At 42.4% G+C, this 24,074-nt stretch overlaps 1 protein-coding gene across 1 annotated transcript in view; it reads left to right on the forward strand.

Moving 5' to 3' along the window:
• Positions 1–24,074, forward strand: part of LOC112254117 (receptor-type tyrosine-protein phosphatase T) — a 491,368-nt gene that overhangs the window by 462,913 nt on the left and 4,381 nt on the right. The window contains exons 27-32 of the mRNA XM_024426355.2: positions 4,220–4,369; positions 5,228–5,401; positions 6,750–6,881; positions 7,731–7,856; positions 9,168–9,331; positions 21,620–21,755. Of these exons, the coding sequence (XP_024282123.1) occupies positions 4,220–4,369; positions 5,228–5,401; positions 6,750–6,881; positions 7,731–7,856; positions 9,168–9,331; positions 21,620–21,755 (882 nt within the window). The remainder of the gene's footprint in view (positions 1–4,219; positions 4,370–5,227; positions 5,402–6,749; positions 6,882–7,730; positions 7,857–9,167; positions 9,332–21,619; positions 21,756–24,074) is intronic.

Here is a 24,074-nt window from a genome sequence, read left to right on the forward strand (position 1 = left end):
GTTATTAAGGCACATGAAACTTCACATATTCCAGAAGGACTTTCTGCAAAACAAAATGCATTTTGATGAAAAAAATGCCTCTCCTGTGAACAGTTAACATATATCAATGGTGGCTCCTCAGAGAAGGAAGGGGAATACCATCCTACTCTGTGAATTTCATAAAAATACAAATTGTGAAACATTAAAAAAATATATCCTTTTTAGATTAAACTATAATACATATATTCACGTCATCAAATAACTGATTCAAACACACTGTTTTGCAATGAAGGTCTTCAGTAACCACACTCTCTGGGGTAGCACCACGGTGTAGCCCGAGGACAGCTATTTTCTTTCCGCTGTGTACATTGACTTCAATACAAAACCTAGGAGGCTCATGGTTTTAATAATTTCAAACGAAATCTGACCTTGTTACATGCACCAACAAGGTGCCAATACCATCAAATCCACATGTAAAATCAGGGTTGATAAATAGGCTAGGACCTGGTACAATAATTGTCACAAGGCACACCCTGTCATTAACTACCAGTCATTTTCAATTAGTTTATTTCTATGACCTGGCTTAAAGGCCCAGTGCAGTTAAAAATATGATTTCCCTGTGTTTTATATGTACAATCAAATTTATTTATATAGTCCTTCGTACATCAGCTGATATCTCAAAGTGCTGTACAGAAACCCAGCCTAAAACCCCAAACAGCAAGCAATGCAGGTGTAGAAGCACGGTTTCCCTAGAAAGGCCAAAACCTAGGAAGAAACCTAGAGAGGAACCAGGCTATGTGGGGTGGCCAGTCCTCTTCTGGCTGTGCCGGGTGGAGATTATAACAGAACATGGCCAAGATGTTAAAATGTTCATAAATGACCAGCATGGTCGTATAATAATAAGGCAGAACAGTTGAAACTGGAGCAGCAGCACGGTCAGGTGGACTGGGGACAGCAAGGAGTCATCATGTCAGGTAGTCCTGGGGCATGGTCCTAGGGCTCAGGTCCTCCGAGAGAGAGAAAGAAAGAGAGAATTAGAGAGAGCATATGTGGGGTGGCCAGTCCTCTTCTGGCTGTGCCGGGTGGAGATTATAACAGAACATGGCCAAGATGTTCAAATGTTCATAAATGACCAGCATGGTCGAATAATAATAAGGCAGTACAGTTGAAACTGGAGCAGCAGCACGGCCAGGTGGACTGGGGACAGCAAGGAGTCATCATGTCAGGTAGTCCTGGGGCATGGTCCTAGGGCTCAGGTCCTCCGAGAGAGAGAGAGAGAAAGAGAGAATTAGAGAACGCACACTTAGATTCACACAGGACACCGAATAGGACAGGAGAGGTACTCCAGATATAACAAACTGACCCCAGCCCCCCGACACATTAACTACTGCAGCATAAATACTGGAGGCTGAGACAGGAGGGGTCAGGAGACACTGTGGCCCCATCCGAGGACACCCCCAGACAGGGCCAAACAGGAAGGATATAACCCCACCCACTTTGCCAAAGCACAGCCCCCACACCACTAGAGGGATATCTTCAACCACCAACTTACCATCCTGAGACAAGGCTGAGTATAGCCCACAAAGATCTCCGCCATGGCACAACCCAAGGGGGCGCCAACCCAGACAGGATGACCACATCAGTGAATCAACCCACTCAGGTGACGCACCCCTTCCAGGGACGGCATGAGAGAGCCCCAGTAAGCCAGTGACTCAGCCCCTGTAATAGGGTTAGAGGCAGAGAATCCCAGTGGGAAGAGGGGAACTGGCCAGGCAGAGACAGCAAGGGCGGTTCGTTGCTCCAGAGCCTTTCCGTTCACCTTCCCACTCCTGGGCCGTTTTGTTACATTACAGCCTTATTCCAATTTTTTAGATCAAGGCAATCTACACACGACAATCTTCATCAATCTACACACGACTACCCAAAATGACAAAGTTAAAACAGTACGTTGTTGAAGCGCACTTGGCAGCGATTACAGCATTGATTCTTCTTGGGTATGACTCTACAAGCTTGGGGAGTTTCTCCCATTCTTCTCTGCAGATGATCTCAAGCTCTGTCAGGTTGGATGGGAAGGGTTGCTGCACAGCTATTTTCAAGTTTCTACAGAGGTGTTAGATTGGGTTCAAGTCCGGGCTCTGGCTGGGCCACTCAAGGACATTCAGACTTGTCCCGAAGCCACTCCTGCGTTGTCTTGGCTGTGTGCTCAGGGTTGTTTCCTTTTGGAAGCTGAACCTTCACCCCAGTCTGAGGTCCTGAGCACCCTGAAGCAGGTTTTTATCAAGGATCTCTCTGTACTTTTCTCTGTTCATCTTTCCCTCAATCCTGACTAGTCTCCCAGTCTCTGCTGCTGCAAAACATCCCCACAGCATGATGCTGCCACTACCATGCTTCACCTTAGGGATGGTGCCAGGTTTCCTCCAGATGTTATGCTTGGCATTCAGGCCAAAGAATTCAGTCTTGGTTTCATCAGACCAGAGAATCTTTTTTCTCATTTTCTGTAAATCTTTAGGTGCATTTTTGCAAACTACAAGCGGGCTGTCATGTGCCTTTTACTGAGGAGTGGCTTCCGTCTTGCCACTCTACCATAAAGGCCTGATTGTGGAGTGCTGCAGAGATGGTTGTCCTTCTGGAAGGTTCTCCCATCTACATAGAGGAACTCCAGAGCTCTGTCAGAGTGACCATCTTGTATTTGGTCACCTATCTGACTGAGGCCCTTCTCCCCCAATTGCTCCGTTTGGCCAGGCGGCCAGCTCTAGGAAGAGTCTTGGTCCATTTAAGACACAGTGGAGCCCACTGTGTTCTTGGGGACCTTAAATGCTGCATACATTTTTTAGGTACCCTTCCCCAGATATGTGCCTCGACACGATGCTGTCTCCGAGCTCTACGGTCAATTCCTTCGACCTCATGGCTTGGTTTTTGCTCTGACATGCATTGTCAAATGTGGGACCTTATATAGACAGGTGCCTTTCCAAATCATGTCCAATCAATTGAATTTACCACAGGTAGACTCCAATCAAGTTGTAGAAACAGCTCAAGGATGATAATTTGAAACGGGATGAATCTCGTAACAAAGGAATACTTATGTAAATAAGGTATCTCTGGTTTTTATTTTTAATACATTTTCAGAAAGAAACCTGTTTTTGCTTTGTCATTGTGGTGTATTGTGTGTAGATTCCTGAGTTTTTTTATGTATTTAATATATTTTAGAATAAGGCTGTAACGTAACAAAATGTGAAAAAAGTCAAGGGGTCTGAATACTTTCCGAAGGCACCGTACCACAACCCCCCCGGGCCTTACCGCTTAATTAAGTATATCCTACATTGTTCTTACTTGACACTTGATTCAGTATACCCTTTGAGCCAGGTAATAACACAGAAATGAACTCATCTAAAATAACCAGTAGTTAATCACAAGGTGTGTTTACAGGGTCCTAGCCTATTTACATCATCAGAGCAACCCTGGTATTACTGGTGGATTTGATGGTAATGGCACCATGTAGTTAGTTACATGTAACTATGTCAGATTTTGGCTTGAGTTATTAACATGGTAATTCACAGGTGACTATCAAACATGTCATTACAAAACATTAGTTACATAGTGTAACAATAAAATGTGTAACATCAGTAATTACATATGTGGAATAACCTTCAAAAAGTGGATGTGTAAATTACTCAGTCATCCAACTGTGTTCTTACTAATACCACTACCTATAACTACTATGTTTGTACTATAGTTATTAATGTGTAGTTGCATAGTAATAGTGGCAACTTAATGTAAAGTGTTGCCGACAACTAATTATGGTTTTGTATATCAGTGTACAAGCAGTCAGAGTTGGACTCGTTACCTGTATGTTCTGCTCTGTTCTCGAAACATTTCAACAGTACATGTGGATTGAGTCTAGTGAATAGGGTCCAACTAGTTGTTGAAGTGCTGTAAATAAAGTGTCCTTTTGTGTGTTGATGTTGACCTGAAGGGTAGAAATACATTAACCTCTTTTTTTTAAATCTTTTTTTTAACCTTTATTTAACCAGGCAAGTCAGTTAAGAACACATTCTTATGAACAGTGGGTTAACTGCCTGTTCAGGGGCAGAACAACAGATTTGTACCTTGTCAGCTCGGGGGTTTGAACTCACAACCTTCTGGTTACTAGTCCAACGCTCTAACCACTAGGCTACGCTGCCGCCCCATTTTGTCATCTCATTTTACGTCATCTCATGTTATGTATTGTGTCCTACCCCAGGAGCAGTATGTCTTTGTCCACGATGCCATCCTGGAAGCCTGCTTGTGTGGAAACACAGCCATCCCAGTCTGTGAATTCAGAGCCATATACTACAACATTATCAGACTGGACCCACAGACCAACTCTAGCCAAATTAAGGACGAGTTTCAGGTTTGTTCTGTCTGTCTGTCTGTCTGTCTGTCTGTCTGTCTGTCTGTCTGTCTGTCTGTCTGTCTGTCTGTCTGTCTGTCTGTCTGTCTGTTTTCCTCTTAAGAGGTATGACATTTGCCTTTTCCCCCTAAGATGGGTGACAATTGCCTTCTCCAAGAACAAGGCTTTGTAGCTACCGTTAGGAGGCAGCATGAACTCGGCAGCTAAGCACCTGTGCTCCGTATTCTCTCTGAGATTAATATCCCATCACTGTATCAAGCACAGGTCTCAGATCTGTAATCTGTCTCATAATGTATGATGCGTATCTCTCTATCGCACTCCCAATCTCAATATCCCTCATTCTCCCTCATACATAAGTCATCTGCAGCCTTCGCTTCAGTGAAGTATTTGCACTTGTTGAAGGCACTGATGACTACCAGTAATGCTGTTATGTTGGAATATGGAAATCAAAGAAAATAGGGGCAGATTATTTATTTTCGTGGGTTTATTTACTCACCAATTCGTTCTCCACTACTAGTCTGGGCAGTTGATTCAGGGCTATGTCATTGTGAGTGTTGCAGAGGAGGTGGTTTGGAGAATAACGCTAGCGGAGGGAGAAACCTTGCCTGAGACCTGAATACTTGTGTTAGTTCCCAGAGACTAATGTAATGCCTATATGCTTTAGCTTAGACGAATATTGTATTATAGTATTGCGAACATCTCGGGTTGGAAGGTAAATACCCAGTAGGTTACAAAAACGTCACGTGTCGAAGATGAAAATAGTCAGCAAGTCTTGTTAAGACCATGTAGGTTTCTTTAAAAAAAAAACATGTTAAGACCTGATAAATAATTGTAAAAATAACGTGTTCGCTCTCCCAGACTCTGAACATCGTGACTCCCCGGGTTCGGCCTGAAGACTGTAGCGTGGGACTGCTCCCCCGGAACCACGACAAGAACCGCAGCATGGACGTCCTGTCTGTGGATCGCTGCCTGCCTTTCCTCATCTCTGTTGATGGAGAGTCCAGTAACTACATCAACGCTGCCCTCATGGATGTAAGTTAATCTCTCTCTTGCTCTCTCTGTCTCTCAACCACTGGAATTGTCCCAAGGTGCAAATCCTGCCAATCTGGCACTCTATAGCCAGACTCAAACAAACACTCAAAGATTTAAAATACTATTTGCAGACACCCAAGTAGGGTTTAACCATTGGCTTTAGCTTGGCTGAAGATGTCATCCAAACTGGCAAACACAGATCAGTTAGTTTGAGATATGCTTTCGTACTGTTGTGTTATGACTTAGTATAGGGATTTTATGTTTATTGCATTTGTTGTGGGGATATGCAGAGGCAGAAATTGGGTTTAACAATTAAATGTCATAGTGCAACAGCAATATAAAAGTTAACAAACAACATCATTTAACAACTAATCATTATCCAACACACCATTAAGCCATAGCACTTTGATACATGATGACTCTCATAGCAGATCTATACACACAGATCAGTGTCATTTAAGATGAGGGAGGATGATTATTTTTTTCATTAAATATACAACAAAATATGGCTAGTTCTCTCTCTCTCTTGCTTCTTAATAATTTTGGAAGAAATACATTTGTTCACTGTTCAATGTTTTCTACTCACCACATTCTATGCACTGCAGTGCTAGCTAGCTCTAGCTTATGCTTTCAGTAATAGATTCATTGTCTAATCCTTTTATTGAGTGAACAACTTGTCAGTTCATGCTACAAGAGCTCTGATAGGTTGAAGGACATCCTCCGGAAGTTGTCATAATTACTGTGTAAGTCTATGGAAGGGGGTGAGAACCATGAGCCTCCTAGGTTTGTATTGAAGTCAATGTACCCAGAGGAGGACAGAAGTTACGCCATGGTGCTACTCTACAGAGTTCTGCAGAGGCTACTTCATTGCAAAACAGAGTGTTTTAGTAAATTATTTGGTGTCATGTGAATATATTTAGTATAGTTTTATCTAAAAAGGATAATTTGTTGAAATGTTTCTATAAAAAAAAAGAAATTTGCGAGGAGGATGGTCCTACCCTTCCTCCTCTGAGGAGCCTCTACTGACATAGATACAGATAAGCTACACAGAGCTGGTAAGACAACAACGGCAGACAATAACAAGTACAGAGGTGGAGCTAAATAAAGCCAGCGGTGCCTTTCCCAGACCCGGCCTGCCTGGCAGCAGCATAATGATCTGTAGCTGGATTTCTCTTGTCAATGCATTACGGCGCAAGGTTAACACTGTCCGTGGGAGTCCACCTGGTTTGGCTCTTTGTCCTTTGCCACGAGTTGATCAGGCATTGGAGTCCCTCTCTCTTTCTCTCTCTGTCTCTCACCTTCTCTACTGAGGGCTGAAGTGCTGTGTTATTGATTTTTTTTTTTACAGAGCCATAAACAGCCAGCAGCCTTCATCGTAACCCAGCACCCGCTGCCCAACACGGCCGCCGACTTCTGGAGGCTGGTCTTCGACTACAACTGCTCCTCGATAGTCATGCTCAACGAGATGGATGCAGCGCAGGTGTGTATTGTTCACCCTCTGGGTTCGCATACACACAGGCATGTGCGCACACACATATATGTGCATGTAAACATATGCATGCACACACGTAGACACATACACACACAGTGACTTTGCTTATCTCTTTGACTATCGGTCTGCCGTGGGGGTCTTACACATGTTCTATTGTTCTCTGTTCATCTCCATCTATCTCTCTATTCCTCCATTGTCATCTCCTCCTCCGGGTCTCACACATACAGTTTTATAGGGCAGGATAAGCTACTCCTTTCTCCGCCAGGGGTTTAACTATCCGACATAGCTGCCAGAACCCTCAGACAGACACCTAGATTGAAGCCCAGCAAAGGCCTATTGACGTGAGGGTGAACTCATTTTAAGAGGTTGGAGCCTTTCAAAAGTACTAGACTGGAGGATAGCCCATCATGGCCCTTAGCTGTAGGTGTACCGTGCAGAGGCTAATATGGTCAAGGCTTTTGCTGTGTGTGCATTGATTCCACCCAGCATGATTCCACCCAGCATGTTAGCAATGTTTTTCTTTTCTCGTACTTCTATGACCTTGCATTTGAAGTCAATAATGGTGAGTTGGAGATGGCTTTGTTCAAATGGCCAAAGCAATGTGTAGTTTATTTAATGTTTTCAGTACTTTCCAATGGGTAGAATACTCTATTTCAACAACAGTGTCCACAACAGCATGTGATGTAGCAAGGCTCACACCATATAAATAGAATTACTAGAACGGACATTCCCAGTCAAGTATATTTTCTGTGATTGGTGCACCGGTGGCCATATTAAATGTATAAAGCAGGAAGAAATAATTATATTTCTATGGCTAACTCCCTCTTTTCTCCCTAGCTTTGCATGCAGTACTGGCCCGAGAAGAGCTCCTGCTGCTACGGCCCTGTCCAGGTGGAGTTCATCTCAGCCGACATTGATGAAGACATCATCAATCGCATCTTCAGGATCTGTAACATGGCCAGGGTCTGTATCACAATAAAGAAAGTATGGTGGCAAACCAGGTTTTAAAATGAATAGGGAACACTGTATAGGTGACTTATTATTATCACAGTCATAGAAACTAGAATCTATTGCTGTAGGACTTTATATGGTTCTGTTCGTTTTCTCTCATAGGTCACAAACTGTATTACATCCCATAGGTCCCAGACCAGCATAAAAAAGAAACAGATGCTCAGATGCCAGATGTACTACTGTACATTTGTCTTGCCTCCACTCCTACAACACTGTTATATATATCGCTAGGACACTGTCTTGTCAGTTAGACTCCTTCAAATGTCAACCTAATTGCTTGTGCCATGCACACCACATACCCATGTCAGACCTGGGTTAAGATACTATTCTAAATCATTTATAATACTCCAGCTGTGTTTGAATGAGCTTGCCTGGCAAAATGGAGCAAATAGAGAAGTCGCAAAAGTGAAAACCAAATCCATTTGGCACTCCAAGGAAGCTAAAGAAAATGCTCAAAGCCTGTGAAAGATTTCCAATAGTATCTGAACCTGGGTCTGCCAATTGGGATGGCACTAACAGACAGGCCAAGCCTGGCAGCACCATGGCTGGTTCAGACTGGTTCCATTGGAGGGGCTTTATTTACACTAATACTCATTAGACACCATTAAATCACTGCCACTTGAATCCCTGTGTTTGTGGCACTCGGTTACTCCTTTCTCTCTCCTCTCCCTCTTGCTTTCTCATGGCCCCCCACTTTAACCAGCGGAGACGGCAGGCTTCACCAGGCAGCTAATCAACACTTAGCTCCGTGATGGTGTAAAAAGCCACAGGGGTGGCGTCTCCAATTTACCATGAAATGGTTCCATCGCTACCGCGAGAAGCACATGACACGGCTCCTGTACGACAAAATGAGTCTCTCCCTTGTTCCCAGCTTGGGCATGGAGCCAGATATCGTCTTTGTTGTGGTTGCCAGTCGTTGGCTTGTTGGCTCTGCTCTGGCTAAGGGAAGGAAAGTTGAGTCCAAATACACTGGGAATAGATGTGCTTCTGATGAGGAGCTCAGTGCGTCAGCATTTCATTAATGACTTGAGTGGCTGAGTGGTTTATGTTTGCAGTGGACACAGAGGTAAACTTGATCCCCCTTCAAATTGGCGAAGTCCATCTACCAATGATGGTTATAATGAGGAGGAAGATTAGCTTGCTAGTGGTTGATGATTGTGCTAAGGATGATGAGGATACTATCTGGCATGTTGTCCATGATGATGATGTTGACCACAACAACGATGATGATGATAATGGCATTAATTTATGATTCTTTGGCAGCCCCAGGATGGCTACCGTTTGGTGCAGCATTTCCAGTTCATCGGCTGGCCGGCCTATCGGGACACGCCCCTGTCCAAGCGTTCCATCTTGCAGCTGGTGAGACGTCTGGCCAAGTGGCAGGAGCAGTACGACGGGGGAGACGGACGCACCGTGGTCCACTGCCTGTGAGTTGCTGAGGGCCTGGCTCAAAGGACTTTGTATTATGTTGTCGATATCAGATTCACCATCCATGGAAGTTGTATACTCATATGGTTGTCCATAGTAGAACAGTCATGTCCATGGCATTTGTATGCTGATATGGTGTCCATATTAGGACAGTCACACTTCCATGAAAGTTGTATTTCCATACGGTGTCCATATCAGAACACAGTTCTTTACTCATACAGTGTCCATACGTGGATAGTCACGTGCCCATGGAATTTGGATACAGGGACATTGTATATGAGGACGTTTAAACCAGACAGGATGTGGAGGGGTAGAACTATACTATACTCTCAGACAGGAAGACAATAGGAAATGTGCGTTATGAATGTATCTATCACTGCTCGCTTCCACAGTGCTGTTTCCTTCTAGAGCAGGGGTACTCAACTACTATTTGAGAAGTTCTGGTCACACATATTTCTTACATGGCAAAGGTTATCGGCATAGTAACAAACCTCGACCAATGTGACCCCAAACTGTTCAAACTGTTCCAACCACTCTTTGTTGGCGGAGAGAAAACGTTGCCGTTTTTAAGCTCATTCCATGCAATTCTACACATTTTGCCATCGGGCAGAGACAAAATGGAGCAGATTTAAAGGTAATTTCTTAAAATTCTACACATTTTGCCATCGGGCAGAGAGAAAAACAAGCAATTTTAAAGCTATTTTCCTAAAATTCTACACATTTTGCCATTGGGCAGAGAGAAAATGGAGCAGTTTTAAAGCTAAGTTCCTGCAAATTTACAAATTTTGCCATGTCTTATGTGTGCATTGATACCTGAGTGACTCAACAAAATCAATGGATGCCCCTTGGGGATCGAAGCCCCTGGGAACATAATTTGGCCATAACTACAATATTTAGATAGCTAGATGGGTAAATTAGGCTAACTAGCTAACATGGCCAGTAGTTAATCAACTGGACATTTATCGCAGGTTAAGAATAGCTCTAAGGTCTGTCAGTGAAGGACATTGCGAGAGGAAAACTGCCCATGCACTACCAAATTTCAAAATTGTACATTGTGCGTTCTACTATTACAACTCTCAGCAGCATTAAGTTAAAAACCTGACTGAATCCCACAGACAAAAAGTTTTTTATGTCGGGAGCCCTGGATTAAGACCGCGGTCCACCAGTTGAGTATGGCTGTTCTAGAGTATATACAGAGGATGGAAAGTCCTTTGAGACTTTTCTATGACTCTCAACCACACTATTTCCGTTGTGTGGGTCTTTTTCAGATAAGCACCACTGTATGTCGCATCAATAAGTCCATCGAAGACGTCGTCCCCACAGTGACCGTACGTACTTACTCCAAAAAGAAGCCATGGATTACAGGCAACATCCACACTGAGCTAAAGGGTAGAGCTGGTGCTTTCATGGAGCAGGACTCTAACCCGGACATTTATAAGTAATCCCTCTATGCCCTCTGACGAACCATCAAACAGACAAAGTGTCAATACAGGACTAAGATTGAATCCTACTAAAAAAGCTCTGATGCTCATCGGATGTGGCAGGGCTTGCAAATGATTACGGACTACAAAGGAAACCGTGCTCTCGATGGTACAGCTGTAGAACTTTTTGAGGATCTGAGGACCCATGCCAAATCTTTTCAGTCTCCTGGGGGGGAATAGGCATTGTCGTGCCCTCTTCACGACTATCTTGGTGTGTTTGGACCATAATAGTTTATTGGCTATATGAACACTGTCTGTCACCTTGATTACTCAAAATTCTCTCGACCTGTGCACCTACGTTCATAGGCTAGGTTGTAGCAACCCATGATGGGTACAGTGAACATTTTTGTATCATGTTGTAGCCTAAACCTATCAATGTTACATTGAACTGGGTGAATGGGATATGAATGAATGTTGTAATAGAAATAAGGCCATGCTCAAAAAATATAATTGTCCTCCCTCATCTTAAACGGCACCAACCGCCACTGACCCCCTTTATTTTGATTTGGTAGGGGGACGAAATGACAAGAATATAACTGTCAAATGTAAACTGTGCCCAGGTGAGAAACACATCTCCACTGCTAGAAATACAACATCCAATCTCTTGAAGCATTTGCAAAAGTAACACGCTTGTCTACCTCATCCAAACAACCAAGGCTTGATTTCAATCATTCAGGAGGACAGGCTGTAACCCTGGGAGAGCTGAACAAGCTAGTTGCTTTGTATGTAGTAGAGAAAATCCTGCCCTTATCCACTGGTGTATAGGCCTACATAAGGTAACATTGACAATGTTTACATTGACTGACGATGTGCAATGTTTTGGGGTTTAAAACAAAAGTAATATAACAAAAGTAATATTAGTGGAACTCATTGCTTTTCCCAGGGAGTCATAAATAAAGTAATAAAGAAGTAACGAGTAATGGGTAATATATAACAATTGTTTTGTAATGACCACAACACTGGTGCTAATATGGACACTGTAATTATGACTTGTCTCAGCCAGAGGCATTAGAGCATTTTCGGTGCCCCAGGAATGAAAAAAAATGTTTGAGGGAACCAATCGAAGCTCAACACATTCAGAAGCACATTTCTGTGTGAATACTGTTTTTACAACGTCCTCTTATCCAAACCAGTGTGTCAGCTCTCCCTCTCTGACTACTTGAGTCACGTCAGCAAGACTAGCGCAGACCCTAATTCCGCCTCCACTGATAACCGTAATGGTAATAGGGCACTTTCTCTCATTTAGCAATGATTTCATAATGTGTATTACCTTGAACATGTTGGTGGAAATACTTCAGTGGGCGGCAATGAGTCCCTTCAAGACCCTTCAATAGTACTTTTCAGAGATAGTGCAGAGTTTGATTTTGGTTGAGTGGTCAACCATTCCCCATCTTTTCCAAATGCCCCTCATCCTCTCTCTCATGTTTTATGTTTATGTATTACAAAGGTTCTAGTTGAAACCAAATGGTTAGAGAATTATTAGAGAGTATTTTCATCATTAATGGTCTGACTGTTTGAGTGGTAAGGCATGCAGAATATTGTATGCAGGGGATACAGGGGCTGCCCTAATATGGATTTAGTAATACCCACATGGGCTTAAGCTCAGTCTATGTGGATTGGACAGGAGATGGGCTATGGTAGTTTTGCTGCTGGGTTAGATCGTGGGTTTTCCTCTATGTTTTAATGATTGCACAAGGTACAATTTGTTACTTAAGTTCAGTCCCACGTCCTGCTATACTGTACATGGTACACCTCTCACATTAATTAAATATATTCAATAAAGTAATACATCATATAGATTGGTTCAGAGATATTGTAAAAGGGGCTGTTACAACGTAGTTTTTTTGACCATATATCAAAACTTTGTGCATCCCAATGGGCGATTCTGATCGACTCTCTTTACCCGCTCTCTTTTACCTTCTCTCCCTCTTTTTTTAGTCTCTCCCTCTTTCTTTACCTCTCTCCCTCTTTCTGTAACTCTCCCTCTTGCTTTACTCTCTCCCTCTTTCTTTACCCTCCCTCTTTCTTTACCTCTCTCCCTCTTTCTTTACCATCTCCCTCTTTCTTTACCTCTCTCCCTCTTTCTTTACTCACTCCCTCTTTCTTTACCTCTTGCTTTACCTCTCTTCCTCTTTCTTTACCCTCTCCTTTACTCCCTCCCTCTTTCTTTACTCTCTCCCTCTTTCTTTACCTCTCTTCCTCTTTCTTTACCCTCTCCCTCTTTCTTTACCTCTCTCCCTCTTTCTTTACCTCTCTCCCTCTTTCTTTTCCTCTCTCCCTCTTTCTTTACTCTCTCCCTCGTTCTTTACTCTCTCCCTCTTTCTTTACCTCTCTCCCTCTTTCTTTACTCTCTCCCTCTTTCTTTACCTCTCTCCCTCTTTCTTTACCTCTCTCCCTCTTTCTTTACCTCTCTCCCTCTTTCTTTACATATCTCCCTCTTTCTTTACCTCTCTCCCTCTTTCTTTACATATCTCCCTCTTTCTTTACCTCTCTACCTCTTTCTTTACATATCTCCCTCTTTCTTTACTCTCTCCCTCTTTCTTTACCTCTCTCTTTCTTTACCCCTCTCTCTCTTTCTTTACTCTCTCTCTCTTTCTTTACTCTCTCTCTTTCTTTACTCTCTCTCTCTTTCTTTACTCTCTCTTTCTTTACTCTCTCTCTTTCTTTACTCTCTCTCTCTTTCTTTACTCTCTCTTTCTTTACTCTCTCTCTCTCTTTCCTCTTTCTTTACCACTCTCTCTTTCTTTACCCTGCTCTCTCTTTCTTTACCCCTCTCCCTCTTTCTTTCCCCTCTCTCTCTTTCTTTACTCTCTCTCTCTCTTTCTTTACTCTCTCTCTCTTTCTTTACTCTCTCTCTCTTTATTTTCTCTCTCTTTCTTTACTCTCTCCCTCTTTCTTTACCTCTCTCCCTCTTTCTTTACCTCTCTCCCTCTTTCTTTACCTCTCTCCCTCTTTCTTTACATATCTCCCTCTTTCTTTACTCTCTCCCTCTTTCTTTACTCTCTCCCTCTTTCTTTACCTCTCTCTCTCTTTCTTTACCCCTCTCTCTCTTTCTTTACCTTTCTCTCTCTGTCTTTCTTTACTCTCTCTCTTTCTTTACTCTCTCTCTTTCTTTACTCTCTTTATCTTTACCTCTCTCTCTCTTTCTCTTTCTTTACGTCTCTCCCTCTTTCCTCTGTCTTTACCTCTCTCTCTTTCTTTACCCCTCTCTCTTACCCCTCTCCCTCTTTCTTTAACTCTCTCTCTCTTTCTTTACCTTGCTCTCTCTTTCTTTACCCCTCTCTCTCTTTCTTTACCCCTCTCTCTCTTTCTTTACCCCTCTCCCTCTTTCTTACCTCTCTCCCTCTTTCCTCTTTCTTTTCTCTCTCTTTCTTTACCTCTCTCTCTTTCTTTACCTCTCTCTTTCTTTACCCTCTCTCTCTTTCTTTACCCCTCTCTCTTTCTTTCTTTCTCTCTTTCTTTCTCCCTCTCTCTTTCTTTCTTTTCTCTCTCTTTCTTTCCTCTCTCTCTTTCTTTCCTTCTCTTTCTTTCTTTTACCTCTCTCTCTTTCTTTACTCTCTCTCTTTCTTTACCTCTCTCTCTCTCTTTCTTTACCCTCTCCCTCTTTCTTTCTCTCTCTTTCTTTACTCTCTCCCTCTTTCTTTACCCCTCTCTCTCTTTCTTTACCTCTCTCTCTTTCTTTCTTTACCCTCTCTCCCTCTTTCTTTCTCTCTCTTTCTCTTTCTTTACCTCTCTCTCTCTTTTCTTTCTTTCCCTCTCTCTCTTTCTTTTCTCTCTCTTTCTTTCTTTACCCTCTCTTTCTTTCTCTTTCTTTCTTTTCCTCTCTCTCTTTCTTTACTCTCTCCCTCTTTCTTTACTCTCTCTCTTTCTTTACCCCTCTCCTCTTTCTTTACTCTTTCTCTCTCTCTCTTTCTTTACCCTCTCTCTTTCTTCTCTTCTTTCTTTACTCTCTCCCTCTTTCTTTACCTCTCTCCCTCTTTCCTCTTTCTTTACCACTCTCTCTTTCTTTCTCCTCTCTCTCTTTCTTTCCCTCTTTCTTTTCTCTTCTCTCTCTCTTTCTTTACTCTCTCTCTCTCTTTCTTTACTTTCTCTCCTCTTTCTTTCCTCTCTCTTTCTTTACCTCTCTCTCTCTTTCTTTACCGCTCTCCCTCTTCCTCTTTCTTTCTCTCTCTCTCACTTTCTTTACCTCTCTCTTTCTTTCTTTCTTTTTTCTCTCTCTCTTTCTTTACTCTCTCTCTCTTTCTTTCTTTCTTTCTCTCTCTTTCTTTACTCTCTCTCTCTTTCTCTTTCTTTTTCTCTCTCTCTTTCTTTACTCTCTCCCTCTTTCTTTACCCTCTCCTTCTTTACTCTCCCTCTTTCTTTACCTCTCTCTCTCTTTCTTTACCTTGCTCTCTCTTTCTTTACCCCTCTCTCTCTTTCTTTACCCCTCTCTCTCTTTCTTTACCCCTCTCCCTCTTTCTTACCTCTCTCCCTCTTTCCTCTTTCTTTAACTCTCTCTCTCTTTCTTTACCTTGCTCTCTGTTTCTTTACCACTCTCTCTTTCTTTACCCTGCTCTCTCTTTCTTTACCCCTCTCCCTCTTTCTTTCCCCTCTCTCTCTTTCTTTACTCTCTCTCTCTCTTTCTTTACTCTCTCTCTCTCTTTCTTTACTCTCTCTCTCTTTACTTACTCTCTCTTTCTTTACTCTCTCTCTCTTTCTTTACCTCTCTCCCTCTTTCTTTACCTCTCTCCCTCTTTCTTTACATATCTCCCTCTTTCTTTACTCTCTCCCTCTTTCTTTACCCCTCTCTCTCTTTCTTTACCCCTCTCTCTCTTTCTTTCTTTACCCCTCTCCCTCTTTCTTTCCCCTCTCCCTCTTTCTTTACCTCTCTCTCTCTTTCTTTCCCCTCTCTCTTTCTTTACCTTGCTCTCTCTTTCTTTACCTCTCTCTTTCTTTACCCCTCTCTCTCTTTCTTTACTCCTCTCTCTCTCTCTCTCTCTTTCTTTACTCTCTCTCTCTTTCTTTACTCTCTCTCTTTCTTTACTCTCTCCCTCTTTCTTTACCTCTCTCCCTCTTTCCTCTTTCTTTACCACTCTCTCTTTCTTTACCCTGCTCTCTCTTTCTTTACCCCTCTCCCTCTTTCTTTCCCCTCTCTCTCTTTCTTTACTCTCTCTCTCTCTTTCTTTACTCTCTCTCTCTTTCTTTACTCTCTCTCTCTTTCTTTACCTCTCTCTCTCTTTCTTTACCGCTCTCCCTCTTTCCTCTTTCTTTGCCTCTCTCACTTTCTTTACCCCGCTCTCTTTCTTTTCTCTCTCTCTTTCTTTACTCTCTCTCTCTTTACTTTCTCTCTCTTTCTTTTCTCTCTCTCTTTCTTTTCTCTCTCTCTCTTTCTTTACTCTCTCCCTCTTTCTTTACCCTCTCCTTCTTTACTCTCCCTCTTTCTTTACCTCTCTCCCTCTTTCTTTACTCTCTCCCTCTTTCTTTACATATCTCCCTCTTTCTTTACTCTCTCCCTCTTTCTTTACCTCCTCTCTCTTTCTTTCCCCTCTCTCTTTCTTTACCTTGCTCTCTCTTTCTTTACCCCTCTCTCTTTCTTTACTCTCTCTCTCTCTTTCTTTACCCCTCTCTTTCTCTTTCTTTCCCCTCTCTCTCTTTCTTTACCCCCTCCCTCTTTTCTTTACCTCTCTCTCTCTTTCTTTACTCTCTCTCTCTTTCTTTACCACTCTCTTTCTTTACCACTCTCTCTTTCTTTACCTCTCTCCCTCTTTCCTCTTTCTTTACCCCTCTCTCTCTTTCTTTACACCTCTCTCTCTTTCTTTACCCCTCTCTCTCTTTCTTTACCACTCTCTCTTTCTTTACCTCTCTCCCTCTTTCCTCTTTCTTTACCCCTCTCTCTCTTTCTTTACACCTCTCTCTCTTTCTTTACCCCTCTCTCTCTTTCTTTACCCCTCTCTCTCTTTCTTTAACTCTCTCCCTCATTTGTTACCCCTCTCCCTCTTTCTTTACTCTCTCTCTCTCTTTCTTTACCACTCTCTCTTTCTTTACCACTCTGTCTTTCTTTACCCCTCTCTCTCTTTCTTTACCCCTCTCTCTCTCCTTACCACTCTTTTTTTACTCTCTCTCTCTTTCTTTACCTCTCTCTCTCTCTCTTTCTTTACCCCACTCCCTCTTTCTTTTCTCTCTCTCTTTCTTTACTCTCTCTCTTTACTTTCTCTCTCTTTCTTTACTCTCTCTCTTTCTTTATTCTCTCTCTCTTTCTTTACTCTCTCTCTCTTTCTTTACCTCTCTCCCTCTTTCCACTTTCTTTCCCACTCTCTCTCTTTCTTTACCACTCTCTCTTTCTTTACCTCTCTCTCTCTTCCCTCTTTCTTTACCCCTCTCCCTCTTTCTTTACCCCTCTCCCTCTTTCTTTACCCCTCTCTCTCTTTCTTTACCCCTCTCTCTCTTTCTTTACCCCTCTCTCTCTTTCTTTACCCCTCTCTCTCTTTTTTTACCCCTCTCCCTCTTTCTTTAACTCTCTCTTTCTTTACACCTCTCTCTTTCTTTACCTCTCTCTCTCTTTACCTCTCTCCCTCTTTCTTTACCCCTCTCCCTCTTTCTTTACCCCTCTCCCTTGTTCTTTACCCCTCTCCCTCTTTCTTTACCCCTCTCCCTCTTTCTTTAACTCTCTCTTTTTTTACTCTCTCTCTCTCTCTTTCCTCTTTCTTTACCTCTCTCTCTCTTTCTTTACCCCTCTCTCTTTCTTTACCTCTCTCTCTTTACTCTCTCTCTCTTTCTTCACTCTCTCCGTCTTTCTTTACCTCTCTCCCTCTTTCTTTACCTCTCCCTCTTTCTTTTCTCTCTCTCTTTCTTTACCTCTCTCTCTCTCTCTCTTTCTTTACCTCTCTCTCTCTCTTTCTTTACTCTCTCTCTCTTTCTTTACCTCTCTCCCTCTTTCCTCTTTCTTTACCTCTCTCTCTCTTTCTTTACCTCTCAAAAATGCAAAATTGACTGGCCTGATGAACACAGGATGGCCGGACATTGATAGTGGTTCTTTGTTGATTTCATTATGACCATTTGTTTATGTTTTCTCACTTTTGCAAATTCACTGTGCATTTGCAACATGGTTCAATGGGCTTTTACCATCATGAATTTGTCATGCTCAAAAAACCTGCAGGAATGCGAAATTGACTGGCCCGATGAATTTGGGATGGCTGGGCAGTGATTCTGGTTCCTCTCCCTAGCTCATTAGGGTTGATTTCAGAATGTCACTTTGGTGATGGTACCTCACTGTTTAAACATATTGCAAATGGACAAGAGTCACCAGCAAGTCACCGTCCATCAGTCAATTAGATATCATTCTGACACCAAACTGATACAAACTGACACCAAACCCACTTTTTCCTACTCGTTTAGTAGCCAACTATCACATACTTCAGAGCTGGCCCAAAATTCACAACGCCTTCTGTTCAAACCATAATAAAGACGTAAAACACATAGTTACGTTCTAGCTGCGGGTCCAGTTCTGATGTTATGTGTAGGCCTAGTTGAGGCGACCCCGAATCCCAAGTTTCGGCTTGATAGGTCAATTGGTGCCCGAGCAAGACCCTAATTGGCGCTGAAAATCCACTTTTTTCAATGCCTTGCTACGGGGTCCTTGAATGAGCAATCGGACAGAAACGTCCGTCTATATGGGCCAAGGCGGTCGTAATGCACCTAGTCTTGCGAATCTGGGACATTTCTAAATGTCGTAATTTTCGTGATGCAAAAAGGAATTGAAGTTATTGCAAATGTACGAGGCTGTTTCTCGGTCCGAGAACCTTCTAGAGCCACGTAACTCACCACACACTATCGACCTGAGGTCTAGAACAGGTTTCTAAAGTTTCGGAACTCTAGGTCTGACGGTTCTTTAAAAGTTCCAACAAGGTTAACTAATACAGGCAGTGTATGTCTCTACGCACCCCAATGTGTCCCTCCTTCCAAGCTGTGTGTGTGTGTGATGACTGAAAAATGACTGATTTACAGTTCATGGGGGTTGCCTAATCACACATGAAGTTTTGGAAAGATCTGACTTTTTTAACCCTTCGAAACAGCCCCTGTGACACCAATTATGGCACTTCCGGTTGGCACAGGAAGCTATAAGTCAACACATATCCTCAATGGGGTATGCTTTTACAGAATCCTGAGTCTTAAGTCTTTACGTGAAGAACTGACTGATTTACACAGGGTTGAATGCACTATTTCTATCAAACTGCAGGTAGGGTATGGATATACACATTTAGGGTGATTTTAACCACTTCCGGTTGGTCCAGGAAGCTTAGAATCGACACAGGTAGACCTCATAATGTCCTGATGGACTGTCATCGAAGACAGGTTCATAAGGCATTCATAACCCACATAGGCTTCAGGTTGACTTTAGAGGAGCAGGCAATGTATTCCTATGGGGAGAGATGTCATTGTAATCTGTGAGATCAAAAAAACCTGTTTTACTGTTAAGGGTTAATGCCACACGGTCAAGTTTAGGCTTCCACAGATCGGGAGGACCTCAGGATCGTACCTGAGGTTGAATGGGTGCTTCTCACCCTAACGGTTCTCTCACTGTCACCCAAAAGCAAATGACATTTATGGCCAGGCTTCAACTTGGGCCTAATTTTTTTCATGGTCGCTGCACTCAGAGCGAGCTACGGTCAAGCGGGGCATCTCGTTGAACTCGGCACGGCCTGGAGAATATGGAAATGCCATTGCAGGCTCTGTGTGTCTTTAAGCACCGCACTTTGTCACTCCTCCATCTGTGTGTGTGTGTGTGTGTGTGTGTGTGTGTGTGTGTGTGTGTGTGTGTGTGTGTGTGTGTGTGTGTGTGTGTGTGTGTGTGTGTGTGTGTGTGTGTGTGTGTGTGTGTGTGTGTGTGTGTGTGTGTGTGTGTGTGTGTGTGTGTGTGTGTGTGAGAGAGAGAGCTTTTCTTTGACATCTGTTGGGAGAAATGACTGACTTACAGTTCATGGGGGTTGCCTAATCACACACATGAAGTTTTGAAAAGATCTGACCTTTTTAACCCTTGGAAACAGCCACTATGACACCATTTAAGGCACTTCCGGTTGGCACAGGAAGCTATAAATAAACTCATATCCTGATTGGGGTATGCCTTTACAGAATCCTGAGTTATAAGTCTTTACGTTAAGAACTGAGTTATTTACGGAGGGTTTAGTGAGTGTGTGTTATTTCAAGAAAATTATAGAAAATCACAGAAATCTCGCAGAGCTCCGCAGCACACTTTAAAGAGATTCGTAAGAACACCCTGCAACTGGATCTGTAACTGTTTAAAAAATATATATAGATATTTTTGAACATCACCAATTTGACATTGTACGATTTCTCTTAAATGACGATAGATAAATGGCTGGTTCTTTTTTTTATTGACACCGGAGGCTCCTTGACTTTGACATGAAGCGGAAAAATTATTGCTCTATTTTCATTTTGGACCTTTAATCCCAGAAAAATGGCCATAACTCAAAAACCGTTGAGGCCTAGACGCCATCTTGTTCGGGGCCAACTGCCCATTATGCCAAACCTACGCTCACCAAGTTTCGGCTTCGAAATATTTTCCATTTTGGAGATAAGCCCACTTCGTGATTCGTGATGTTTTGTACATTTGCAATATGATTGCTTATGCCCTCTTGTGGGATTTACCGGGACAGCGGAAAAATGACCAAAATTTGATTCTTTTATAAAACGGAAACCGAATGTTCGAGAGAGTTTGTTTGATGACTTCCCGGTAGATCCGGCCCTGCCGCACGGCCCGACGCTGTCCGCGAATTTTACAAACGTTTTCGGACGTCTAGTAAGGGACCGTACATTTGCAATATGGACTTTCTCACTAACCATATGGTGAATGTCAAAATGTTCCCTTAAGGTATGGAAGGCCCTAAAAATCATCAAAGACTCCAGCCATCCTAGTCATAGACTGTTCTCTCTGCTACCGCACGGTAAGCTGTACCGGAGCGCCAAGTCTAGGTCCAAGAGGCTTCTAAACAGTTTTTACCCCCAAGCCATAAGACTACTGAACGGCTAATCAAATGTCACCCCGGAATATTTGCAACCCCCCACTACGCTGCTGCTACTCTCTGATATTATCTATGCATAGCCATTTTAACAACCCTACCTGCATGTACATAATTATCTCAAATACCTTGACACCGGTGCGCCCGCACATTGACACATTGACTCTGTACCGGTACCCCCTGTATATAGGCCCGCTATTGTTATTTACTGCTGCTCTTTTTAATTTGTTATTTGTTTTTCATATCTCTTACTTTTTTTTGTAGTTATTTTCTTAAAACTGCATCGTTGGTTAAGGGCTTGTAAGTAATCATTTAACTGTTGTATTCTGCGCATGTGACAAATAAAATGTGACTTGATTTGACAAAAAAAGTGTGCACGAACAGCCGGGAAATCCTTGCTGAAGGCCAAAACAGACAAAAACGTCACATAACGTCGTCATAATATATGCACAAACTGTTTCCCCAATGTTTCTGATGGGAAGCATGAGGACGCCTGTATTCGCTCTCTCTGTCCCATTCTTATCCCCCTCTCTTTCTTAATTATTCCATCTGTCCCTTACCCTGCCCCTCCATCGCTCTCTCCATCTCTCTCCCTCTTCATTTACCTCTCTCCCTACCTTGTTCTCGGGCTCATTCTCTCCATCTTCCTTTGGCCTTTTCTACCTTTCTGTCCCTCTTCCTCGCTCTCTATGCCCCTTTCTCATCCCTCTCTTTACATCTCTTTTAAATGTTCTCTCTTTCCCATTTATCCACCTTTCCTTACCTATCTTTTAACCTCTCTCTCCAACAGGATGGGTGGTGGACGTAGCGGTACCTTCTGTGCCATCTGCAGCATCAGTGAGATGATCCAGCAACAGAACATTGTAGATGTGTTCCACACCGTCAAGACCCTGAGGAACAACAAATCCAACATGGTGGAGACTATGGTACGTTCCACTGACCACAACAGGTGATGTGGTACTGTATAGGTTGCTTGAGGAGGGTTTATGAGTACCTATCAGCAATATAGGACACACACTCAGGACACACAGTTGTGGCTGTATTGGACAGGTTCAAGACCATACACAGACGGGTAGACACAGCCACAGAGATGTACGCACACACATTCTCAGGCTGATGACTTGCTATTGCAGGTGTTGTGTTAACAGATGTCTCTACGCCTTCTCATATAGCCTCAGAAACCAGATAATTCATTTGACGGATTCATCTCAGGATGGGCACAGCTGTTCGCTTAGAATTAAAGTAGATTTTGGGGCAAAAGACAACTACTGTAATAAAAAAGTTATTGGTGACGTTGAAGATGCCGTCATAATAGTCCATGAAATTTTAATGAAAGACAATTTGATTCTCTTTCTTTTTTTATCTAGTGTTATACCACAGCATTGTTTAATACACTTTTCTGATTGGCTAGAAGGGCATTCTAGAATGGACATTAAAACCAGATAACGGGACACATTGCAATCACGACACAATATGCCCCTAGACATGAAGATCATACTTGCTATAAAGTTATATAAAGCTAAACCAACAACTACACAAACTGAAATTGGATACATTTTAATACAGGTCCAACAAGGAAAAAACGTAGCTATGTTTTTGCAGAAACATCTTCTTGGAGCATTTGAGACCTAAGGTGGTGAGTGATGAACATGAATTTCTCCTGTCCCCCCCGTATCTAAAGTTGTCAAATCCTCCAACATGTTTCTAGTTTGATCTGTTGGTGAAGTAAGCTTGTCTGTTTGTCTGAAGCCTTGATGGTTTTTGCGACTGCACTTGAAGAAACTTGAAAAGTTCTTGAAATGTTCCATATTGACTGACCTTCATATCTTAAAGAAATGATGGACTGCTATTTCTTTTTGCTTATTTGAGCTGTTCTTGCCATAATATGAACTTGGTCTTTTACCAAATAGGGCTATCAATTCTGTATAACACCCCTACCTTGTCACAAAACAACTGATTGGCTCAAATGCTTTAAGAAGGAAAGAAATTCCACAAATGTGCTTTTAACAAGGCACACCCGTTAATTGAAATGCATTCCAGGTGACTACCTCATTAAGCTGGTTGAGATAATTCCAAGAGTATGCAAAGCTGTCATCAAGGAAAAGGGTGGCTACTTTGAAGATTTTCAAATATAAAATATATTTTGATAGAACACTTTTTTGATTACTACATGATTCATATGTGTTATTTCCTGGTTTTGATGTCTTCATTATTATTCTACAATGTAGAAAATATCAAAAATAAAGAAAAAAACCCTGGAGTAGCTGTGTCCAGACTTTTGACTGGTACTGTATATATAGTGCATTCGAGAAGTATTCAGATTTTTTCTAAAATGGATTTAAAAAAAATCCTCATCAATATACACACAATACCCTATATTGACAAGGCGAAAACAGGTTTTAAATATATTCCGAATGTATACAATAATTAAAACAGGAATATGACATTTACATAGTTATTCAGACCTTTTACTCAGTGCTTTGTTGAAGCACCTTTGGAAGCAATTACAGCCTTGAGTCTTTTTGGGTATGACACTGCAAGGTTGGCACACCTGTATTTGGTGAGTTTTTCCCATTCTTCTATGCAGATCCTTTCAAGCTCTGTCAGGTTGGATGGGGAGCGTCGCTGCACTTCTATTTTCAGGTCTCTCCAGAGATGTTCGATCAGGTTCAGGTCCAAGCTCTGACTGGGCCACTCAAGGATATTCAGAGACTTGTCCCAAAGCCAGCTGTGTGCTCAGAATCGTCCTGTTGGAAGGTGAAACTTCGCCCCAGTCTGAGGTTAAACGCTGGTCATGGCTCAGATCAACACCATCATCCCAAAAACCCTAGACCCACTCCAATTGGCATACCACCCCAAAAGATCCACAGATGACACTCTCTCTATTGGACTTCACACTACCCTGAACAGCTGATCAAATGGCTACCCGGAATATTTGCATTGCCCCCCCCCCCTTTTTTTTATGCTGCTGCTACTCACTGTTTATTATCTAAGCATAGTCACTTTACCCCTACTTACATTTACATATTACTTCGACTAATCTGTACCACCACACATTGACTTGGTACCGGTACCCCTTGTATGTAGCCTTGTTATTGGTATTTTATTATTGGCCTTTTATTTTTGTAACTTTAGTTTATTTATAATTTTCTTAAATCTTGTTTTTCTTCAAACTGCATTGTTGGTTGGTTAAGCACTTATAAGTAAGCATTTCATGATAACGTTTACACCTGTTGTAATTAGCC

This window comes from Oncorhynchus tshawytscha, linkage group LG07 (assembly GCF_018296145.1).
Source record: "Oncorhynchus tshawytscha isolate Ot180627B linkage group LG07, Otsh_v2.0, whole genome shotgun sequence".
NCBI lineage: Eukaryota > Metazoa > Chordata > Actinopteri > Salmoniformes > Salmonidae > Oncorhynchus > Oncorhynchus tshawytscha.